The 10787-nt window shown below is 39.8% G+C and overlaps 1 protein-coding gene across 1 annotated transcript in view; it reads left to right on the forward strand.

The window, feature by feature from the left end:
* Positions 1-9367: 9367 nt before the first annotated feature.
* LOC119190817 (translation initiation factor IF-2-like) overlaps positions 9368-10787 on the forward strand; it is a 13728-nt gene continuing 12308 nt past the window's right edge. Inside the window, exon 1 of the mRNA XM_037443748.1 lies at positions 9368-10783. Within this exon, the coding sequence (XP_037299645.1) occupies positions 9368-10783 (1416 nt within the window). The remainder of the gene's footprint in view (positions 10784-10787) is intronic.

Below are 10787 nucleotides of genomic sequence, written 5' to 3' on the forward strand. Positions count from 1 at the left end.
GTGTATTTCGTAACGAATATATAGACTGATGGTTATAATCGGTTGATGTTGCCTGTTCGATGCCTAGGATATGGCATACTTACTTTCCAAACCAGTACATTCGGGCCGTTGGGCGGAGAAGACTCCACCTCCTCACTGGGCCATCTGCTTGGCATCTTACGCAAACAAGCGATACTCACACCGCCAAGGCTATAGCTTTATTAAATGCGTATCTTGAGAGTAGATTGGATGCCGACATATTTGTCGATAATAGTCACACCATTTACAAAAATGTGTATTTATTTTTAAGTCATTTTGTTACTTAAGTATTTTTCTTAAATTTAATAAGCTGTTCCCATAATGTAGAATGTAAGTAGTTTTTTTTCTTGATAATTTTTATTGTTTTGTTTTGTTTTATTTTGTCTGTTTGTTTTTTTCACTCAAACGTCTTGGTGCATTTCCACTGTAAGTTTTTGTGGTACTTAATTGATAAATAAATAAATACTTGCTTCGTAACACTAGACACAAATTCAGTGCCTCTGTCTGATATTGTTTGTGAAACTTTTTGCAACTGAAACTGTATCTTAAAGACTTACGCACACCGGCACGGAATGGCAAAGGATTTACTTAAATGTTTACCGAACCACATTCAAAGCCATCAGTCGCGAAGGGTCGATACAACCCGATTCAAACCTGCTTCCCTTTCGTAATATATGTAAAATCTAATTATCATTAAAACCATTTCTAGGCAGCATATATACATGTTATTAGAACCTATAAGTTATGTCGGGTTCCCTTTTAGAAAATTTCATCCTTCGCCACAGAAAGCCATCAAGGGCAGAGTTAACATTCAGCCAACAAGGGCTGCGCGCTTGCTTGTTATATCATCAAACTATCATGTTTATCACCAAGGTTTCGGACTATACAAGATTTATCAGTATTGACAACATTTCGATTATCACACAAATAGCGTACGATTCATTCAGTAACCTTACAATTATCCAGTAGGAACACGATATAAATATAAATGTTTTAAATTAATTCCGCGGCATCGAAACGGATTTCTTGCCACGGCATTGGAGAGCGCGCTGAGGGATCCTGCGACGCATGCCACAGCGCGCTCCGGAGTGCGACGGCAAGTCCAAGGACGCCGAGACATGTCGCGGGATGGGGCAGTGCGTTTTAAAACCTTCAAGACAACAACACTCCTCCAAACGCAACTTATAACTGAATGTGTATCAGGCAGCCGGTGCCGTCGAGGCATCCTCTGCCATTCCGTCCCGGTGTGCGTAGGCCTTTATTTATCAAATTATAAGCTACAAATTTACTTAAACCACAGTGTACTGTAAGAATATAGCTTTAGAAAAATTATCCTTGTCCAAGGGCTCTGTTAAATATAAATATAACCTACATGTTTTGCTCGTGACTTTGCGCGCGTCATAATATTTTTCGGGGATAGAAAGTATTGATGTATAATACAATACAATACAATACCATACGAAACTCTTTATTGCACACACACGAAAAACAAATATAAAAAGGACACAAACCAAATATTATTATTATATATATAACATCGACTCGGAGGGGTCATGCCCCCGACACACTCCTAGCACTTATCTTTTATTTTCGAGGTCTTGTCGAAACTGAAATAATAATATTATGTACATTGGTTTCTTTCAAATCGTCACGTTTTATTTGTAATCAGAGTATCTGCAATATTTTCTTATTTTATAATTCTTATCTCAAAATTATATTTCTCCAATCATTGTCCAAATTTCATAAAACTCTGCATTAAGTCCGTCTGTATACTTCCCTGTATATAAAGTGGTTTAATCAAAATTTATAAAGTTTGATGTTTAGTTTCGGATAATACGGTTTCAGGTCCATATAAATAAGATCGAAAATATTTTGTGAAGCACATTATTGTATTTTTCAATCGTGGGATAATCTTTCGCCTTTATTTTAAATTGTTTTGATGAAAAAGTAGGTACAGATAGCATGACCCGATACCGCAGTGTTCTGAGGATGGCAATCACATTGTAAAACAAACTTTTTGTGGCCTCATACCATTTACGTATTCTACCGATAGACACGAACGTCCATAAAACCTATTCGTTCAAAATCTGGAGTTATAGTAGGGAAGCCCAAGCGGAGATTTTGCCCGTTACTAGAGCGCATCGAAAAATCATATGGGGAGAAACCTTGTACCCTGTAATGTACCCCTACCATTTAATATGTATCCTTTATATAGCGGCGAGCGTTGAGGGCAGCCCGTCAGATTAATAAAAAAAAATCGATCCTCAGAAAAACTCGAGCGCGTCAGATTAAGGCAAGGTAAGTTAAGTACATGCAGAACAGTGTTTATTTCAATAATGTGACAATGTGAGCGTGGCTTAAGGAAATGGGTGAGTAACAAAGTTGTAAAAAAAGTCACTTCGACATACTCGAGCGCAAGTAGTAGCTTCAACCATAAATTAAGTGTGGAGCAAAGAATAAAATGAGGATGAGGATGCAGATTAAAATACTTAATATTTTCTATATACTTTAGTATCCACAAACGATAGAATTGTACCTATATATATATATTATTATGACGTGTATTATCCAAATTATCAGATTAAGAATATTCCTCCATATAAGTAATTGTCAGCTTATCATTTGGGACTACTGGGACATCAAGTTGGACCTTCTGTATAAAAATCCGACGCACTCGAGTATTTCAAGGTCACATTTTTTTTCCATTTTCAAAAATCGATCATGAATTTTGGTCGTACCCAAATCGTCAGTTATCAATAGGTCACATTTTTGAGTTCACTTAACATTCCCTCTGAATATCTGACACGCTCGAATAACTTTTTTTATCACTTTTTACGGCCCCCCTCCCCTAATTACTCCTCAGATTAATATCTCTCGGTTATCAGAAAGACAGCGCGAAATTTGTACACGTTCTTCTTCCCGCTAAAAAGTAAAACTTAACATAAGCGTCGTTTTAGGACCTAATATTCACAATCCAATAGGTCCCCAGAACGCTTTAGTAGTGTATATTTAGCATGCGGGGCTCCCCTACTATTAAAACTAAAGCTGCAGCGCTTAAACATCAATTATTATTGTCCAGCCAAACTTTTTTAAAAACGTGCAGTGCTAAAGCGCTGTAAATAGATAATAAGTAGAATGGCAACCAAAACGTCATAAGCACTCTAGATTTATATCTACACAATATATTCATACTCTATTTATTAGTGAAATCAGTAACAATGGTAAAGTAGAAAAGTAAAATAAAATGAATGGATATGCGTTTAATTTACCTCAAATCGAACATGATAACATAAAACAAATAATAATTACTATATATTTTAACCAAAAATCGTCAAAACCAAACACAGTTTTACGGAATCAATTTATATGAAATCTTTACTGTTCCCCAAGTTGAAGTGAACAAAGGTCAATGAAAAAAGAATGATCACAACCCGATGACCAGTTTCGGAGATATTTGTGGTTAACCCTACGCACATATCTATGAAATTTTGTGTATTTGTTTGAAAGCCGTACTAGATTACCATATTAATCATTATAACTACCTTTTAAGTCGGTTAAAGATATCAAACTGATTAAACCATTAAACAAATTAAAAGCCTTTCTAAAAACATCACGTGAAATCTGTGTCCAGTCGCATATTTTTACTTATAACCAGTTTCATAATGAAACATATGTATGTTTTAGTCTATAATTGCATTTAAACATTTTAATGATGGAAAATATTTAATATTAAATAAAAAATTAAAACATTTCTTTTTATATTTTATCTATTGTTGTATTACAGTATATAAGTACCTATTGACTCGCTTAAACAAGAAATAATTTTATTTATATAATAATAATATCCGCGCTGTATTATATACTTGCCCACTGCTGAGCACGGGCCTCCTCTACTACTGAGAGGATTTAGGCCTTAGTCCACCACGCTGGCCTAGTGCGGATTGGTAGACTTCACACACCTTCGAAATTCCTATAGAGAACTTCTCAGGTGTGCAGGTTTCCTCATGATGTTTTCCTTCACCGTTAAAGCGAACGATAAATTCACAAAGAATACACACATGATTTTTTTAGACAAGTCAGAGGTGTGTGCCCTTGGGATTTGAACCTGCGGAAAATTTCGTTAAGTGCTAATTAATTCGTGCGTTAGGGCGCTTCGCAAAAGCAGCGCAAGCGTGCACGCTTTCCCTCGCGCGCGCAGCAATAATGATAAATTCCGTGCTTAAATGCTAATGCTATCGCTGTTTTGAGTGGAGGAGTGAGCGAAAAAAAGGCGCGAGAGATGCGTCGCGCGGAGTAGCATATTGAATTGTTTATACTTTTGGATGATAACCGAATATTAGCCCGGATAATATTGCACATAATAATATTAATTATACCTCTCTAAGTAAAAGTAATTTTATGAAAAACTTGCACATTCCACTAGGTACTTTTAATACTCATTCTGTATTCTAAAATATACAAATAAATAACATATAATTAATTTTAATAAAATGTTGATATAGAAGGTGAATTGGCGTTAAGTAAAAAAAAATTAGTCTTAAGCTTAGTCCGTTGATTGCGCGCCAATTAGTAATTCTTCATTGTGCATATTAGTTTAGACTATGTAAGTCACTGTTTTTTAATAAATGTACTTAGGGTTTATGGACGTACATTATATTCTGATTTTTTATTTTTATTGTTAAAACGGTTTATTTATTTTTGCTTTTTTGTGTTAATTATAAATTAATATTAGTGTGCCAATAATAAGATATTCCTTTTGATTTTTCCTACGCTTATGTATGTTTTATATTCTAAATTAAAATGGCAGAGACTAATAAAGCTACATACAACGCAGTATTAAAAACAGTGAGTGAACACAATGACGTTTTACAAATAGACGCGACTAAACGACAACAAAATTTCGCAACTACGGAGTATCCTTTAAAAAAGAATTAAGTATCAAAATTGGTCTACTCGGTAAAAGGTTGTGCGTAGTCTAACATAAAAATGTATACACATGTAGAATTGAGAACCTCCTTCGTTATTTCGTCGGATAAAAATGTATTCGGCCGGCAAGGTCAGTATATTCACCAGTGGCGAAGGGTAAAATTTTTAAAAAGGTAACCCGAGCCATAAAAAAAATTCCTTAGTTAACATTTAGCGGTCAATTTAACAGTAAACCAAAGCTAAGACAAACGTAAATAGACCTAAAAGGCAAGCCGGCAGAAATCGGGTTGTATGGACGCTTCGCCACTGATATTCACCTCATTAACCTTTTGCCTAAGAGAATCACGAGAGCGATGATTGTAAATAGCTTTACTCTCGACGATTGAAAATGGTCTGCAGATCTGCAGCAGAGCCCCACAAAAACTTAACTAAAAACGTCACAAGAAAACTACATTCGCAATTTCGTTTACTTGGACGACATAATTATTCTAGTTAGTTTAGTTATGAAACCAAAGTACAGAAGCGATTTTGGAAAAAATCTATGGAACTAATCTGGAAACCTTCGAATAAAGATGGAATTTTTTGAGATTACAAATAAAAAAAATACTACATGTTGAACCTTCACTTTTTTGAAGTCGGCTAAAACTTGTTCACTATTTGGGTTCAATTGTAACAAAAGTAATAAAAATTCCCCGTTTTTGCAACATTTTTCATGAGTGCTCCGCTCCTATTGTTCATAGCGTGATGATATATAGCCTTTCTCGATAAATGGGCTATCCAACACAAAAAATAATTAATAGTTCCTGAAATTAACGCGTTCAAACAAATTCTTTAGCTTTATAAAGGGTGTAAAATACAGCCTACCAAAAACTGATATGTTCAGTACATGATTCCGTAACCCCCAGTATTTCAATTTTTGTCGGTCTTTTCATATTTTTTGATGATAACGCAATAAAATCGATACTATTCACTAACACAACCCCACTTTCCTTAAAATAACAAAAACTAAATTATTTTCATAACAGAAATGTATGTGCAAAAGATAAAATGTGCGCACGCACCCCTAATCAGCTGTTTTCGCATGCAATGGCCTCGCTGCGCCCGGCGCGGCGGCCGGCCCAAAGGCGCGTCGCCGCGCGCGGCTTCCTTTGACTACGAGCGACGAGCGTTGCGAATTTCGGATTATAGAAAATGTGGATTGGGTTTATTTCATTCCACTTGTTAATTCATTAATTTAGAACGCGAAATTGTGTTTTTCATGAAAGAAGAATGAAATAGGTAACTATTTTTATTAGTACTAAAATTAACCTTCTTTAATAACTTTTTTAATTAACATTAAAAAAGTATTTACTGTGCGTATCAGTTGTAAGAGTTAAAAAAATGTTTATTTTGTTAGCTAGTTGCTAATATCACAATTTTCTTAAACATTTACGAAATGTGACCAAATAAGTACTTACCATACAAAACTTGGATGCACTAAACAATAAAATCTTTTCGTTTGTGACAGGGAATCTTATTTTATTCTTATTAGTAATCGCCTAACCGTGCATCCAGCAAATGATTCGTTGATAGGTACTTACCAGTGGCGAAGGGTGAACATTTTCAAAAGGGAACCCGACAAAATGTTTTTTCTACAGTTAACATAATATAATACGCTGTTCACAATAAATTAAAATCAGTAAAATATCATAATACTTAATAATTTCCTTCTAACATAAAAATTATGTCTAGTCTCTAAATATACAAAATAATCATATATTTTGAACATAGGTACCTAGAGGAGTCCAACAAGAATTAATAACGCACATACACTAATCATACATTCTAAATTATTACAAATATTTCGCCCCAATAGCTCAACATGAAGCCGCAAATTCGCGGGTTACCCTGAAGTACACAGACACGCACGCACACATGTATTTTTACGTCACTTCCAAAAGATTAGACAAAGACGCCGCGCTGCGTGTGAAAGAGACAACAATATCGCGAGGGAAGCTATACGCGGCCGGGTTCACTTCGAACACTATAAGGCGCGAACACTGCGCGCGAGTTACGATTTAACGAATTGAACATGAACGACAGATATCATTGAAGTATTGATTTAATTTAATAATTATAAGATGACTTGTTTAATATACTATTTTTATTCTAGTTACATTGTTATGTTTTTCTTTTATTATTTTTAATTAATTTACAAAAGGTAACCCGGTAGGAATCGGCTTGTATGGACGCTTCGCCACTGGTACTTACTTCACGACGTAAACAAATTTATGAAAATGACTGATCCATATGTTATAAGTCTAGCTAATTTCATTGTGCGACGCGTGCGACTCGCAAGTACTTACTTTTGGCCACTGGCGGGTGGCTGTCATTGTAGGTAGATTTCGATAACTACTCAATGAATCGCACACGTTGCTATCTCAAGTATTACGAAATTGTTATGCACGCATTCGATACATACGGACATCTTTATTTTAACATAAGCATAAAATACTACTTTACTTAAAAAAAATAGTAGGCTGTCTTTTACATGCTGTATAATAGTATAGACTAGAGATATGGATTACCATAAACTTCTAAAAAACAATAATTTGCGAGTTTCCGGTAATTTTCGTAACATAATTGTGAATATTACATAAAAAAAATACTTTAGTGTTACGTGATTTTTTTTTAGGAGGGGGGCGTGGGTTCTCGTTAATCGTTACGGCGCGATACATTTGGTCAAAAATCTTCAATAATTGCGTTACGTAATAGGCGAACAGCCCCTAATACAATTTTTTTTAATTATTGTGTTTATTAAGGTATGTTTGAGTCATTTAAAATACACAAAAAAAAATAACTTATATTGTAGCGTATTATTATAAAAAATGAAATAAACATTGCACTGTATGGGTACAACATTGTGCGTTTGTTCAAAGCGTGCCGCCTCGGACCAGCGTATGCGACTATGTCCTCGTTCCTTACTCCGCAGTCCGCCTCGCGCCCTCACGCGTGCCGCATGTGGTCGCACTATTGTGTATCGTTATTTTTTTTTTTTTTTTTTTTTTTTATTGTGATTGATTATGAAAGAAATAACTCTGGATTGTAAAACTATTAGTGGATTTATTGAGAACAGTAAAGACTAGACTATGAGTAAAGAGAAGTATATAATTTCTTAATTTAAAGCGGCATACTGCCAGTACTAAAATAGCTCACATTGGTTGTTATTGTTTGGTTTATACTCTTTTCTACTATACAGTTCCAACATATTGATTCTCAAGGAGGAAGGAAGGAAGGAAGGAAGGAAGGAAGGAAGGAAGGAAGGAAGGAAGGAAGGAAGGAAGGAAGGAAGGAAGGAAGGAAGGAAGGAAGGAAGGAAGGAAGGAAGGTTTAGGTTTAGGTTTAGGTTTAGGTTTAGGTTTAGGTTTAGGTTTAGGTTTAGGTTTAGGTTTAGGTTTAGGTTTAGGTTTAGGTTTAGGTTTAGGTTTAGGTTTAGGTTTAGGTTTAGGTTTAGGTTTAGGTTTAGGTTTAGGTTTAGGTTTAGGTTTAGGTTTAGGTTTAGGTTTAGGTTTAGGTTTAGGTTTAGGTTTAGGTTTAGGTTTAGGTTTAGGTTTAGGTTTAGGTTTAGGTTTAGGTTTAGGTTTAGGTTTAGGTTTAGGTTTAGGTTTAGGTTTAGGTTTAGGTTTAGGTTTAGGTTTAGGTTTAGGTTAGGTTAGGTTAGGTTAGGTTAGGTTAGGTTAGGTTAGGTTAGGTTAGGTTAGGTTAGGTTAGGTTAGGTTAGGTTAGGTTGGGGTGCTAGGTCAGGAAACCTCCTCGTGGTGCACCCTGGGCAACGGCGCGTCGATCAGACCGATCAGGCTGATCTGCGCGCCGGCGAATATCCTGACAACGAGTTGTTGACGGTCGTCGCCTCTTGCGGCGGCCGCCGTCTAGTTACGCCGTCGGACAGTGTCGTCGTCGACTAGTCTCTCCGTCACTTGTGGCGTTGGCGAGTAGGCCCGCTGACGATATTTTCCGCCGTCGACTAGGACAACGTCGTGGGGCCCATCTCGGGCAGCTTCCGGTTCCGTCCCGGGAGTGTCGGCGGGCTCGGTGTGCGCTCACCCCGCCCCGAGCAGGCAGTGGGGGATTTTCCCTTTCATTGCCACCGTCATAGATCGTAACCCGGTATGGAGGTCTGTGGATATGTCTCGCGCTCCTGCCGGACCGAGGGTCTTGGCTTAACCGCCCGGGCCGCGAGGAAGAAAACCTCTATAAAAAATCACCCCGAATCCCAAGCGGCGGCGCACCGCGAGGGGATGCATGGCCGATGGGTAGTTCGGTCTCGAGTGCGACCGCCGCCAGAGTACCGGCCGACACTCTGCGCGGGTTACGCTAGGCTTACCCAGGTACAGGGGGAACTGCCTGGGTGGACCATCCTTTCCCCATACTCGTGGGAACAATCATGGAATCCTTATCACAAAACTTAAAAAACCCAATCATTCTGTTGACGAAGTTGCCTTCTCCGGCTCCGGAATCCGGGGTTGGGGAGGCGGAGTTCGGGGGGCGAAAGCCCGCTGATGGCGAAGTACAGAAGGAGAAATCGGGCGAGAAGCCCATGGAGGTGGCAGATGAGTTTGTACGGCCTCTGAGTCTAGACTCGGACTCAAGTGGGAGCGGCTCCACCGTACGCAGCAAAAAACTCTGGAGGAGGAATTCGCGCTCAAGGCACAGTTTGTCGCAATTCACCAGCGACACTGACGAACCAACACCAAAGTCGCAAACAACCGACAGCAGAGGAAGAGGACGCCCGCCCTCAGTTGGCAAATATGTCGGCTTGAGGAAAGCTCAGTTGGAGCGAGATAGGCTCCAACGCGAAGAGGCGAAGAAGAAGGCCGAAAAGGAGCTGGAGGACCGGCTCCATTTCGTTAAGTCGCCGGTGCTTCCCAGGGTGTCAGACACCGAAGAAGAGGACAAACCCGTGCTGAGGGAAGATCTTAGAAAGTGTGTCCAGGTTGTACGCACAACAGTAAGGAAATCTGGCAACCTCAAAGGTACTTCCCAGAAGGCCCTAAACTGGGTCACAAACAAAATTGCCAGGTATGTAGACCAACCTGAGTCTGCCGCAATCGCTCTTCTTGAGAGCGAGGTTAAGAAGTGGCAGGAGAACTGTGCCCGGCTCGAGGCAAACATGAAGGTAATTCAGGAGGAGAATACAGCTCTGAAACGACGCCTCGAAGAGCTGGAGGCGGCCGCCAAAGGGCCGTCTACAGAGGAGATGCTGGCGATGGTCGAAGCGAGGGTCCAAGCCCGAATGGAATCGATCCTCATGGGCCCGGCGCAACGGCCCTCGCTGGCACACGAGAGAAAGGCCTCTCCAGGAGATACTCAACTCCCGGTGAGCGATGGCTATGTCGGCGGAACCCAGGCCATGCCGAGAAGAGAAAAAGGCAAAGGGAGGGGGAAAAAGACAGCCCAGCCCGCTGCGGCTCCCGCTCCCGCTCCCACTATCCCCGCTCCCATTGCTGGGCCTTCCAGCGCTCCGCCGCAAGCCGTAGCGGGCCCTTCTACAGCGGCGGCGTCGACATCTACGATGGCGCCAGCAACCACGAGAAGACGCGAGAAGAGCGCGGCGGCTGTAAAGAAGTCGTTACAAGGCTCCAAGCCGAAGAAGAGCGGGAGAAAAGATCCGGCAGTTCAACCTGCGCCGGAGCCCCGTCCGCTGCCATCGGCCCCTGCCACAATGGAGACACCATGGGTCGAGGTGGCCAGAAGGAAGAAGAAGGGGAAGACGACAGAAGCGCCAACAACAACCAGCGTGCAGCCGCCAAAACCTTCGCGCCGAAAGGAACCCAAGCTGCGACCGCCACGATCTGCGGCCGTGG

Source organism: Manduca sexta, chromosome 27, assembly GCF_014839805.1.
Source record: "Manduca sexta isolate Smith_Timp_Sample1 chromosome 27, JHU_Msex_v1.0, whole genome shotgun sequence".
NCBI classification, from domain to species: domain Eukaryota; kingdom Metazoa; phylum Arthropoda; class Insecta; order Lepidoptera; family Sphingidae; genus Manduca; species Manduca sexta.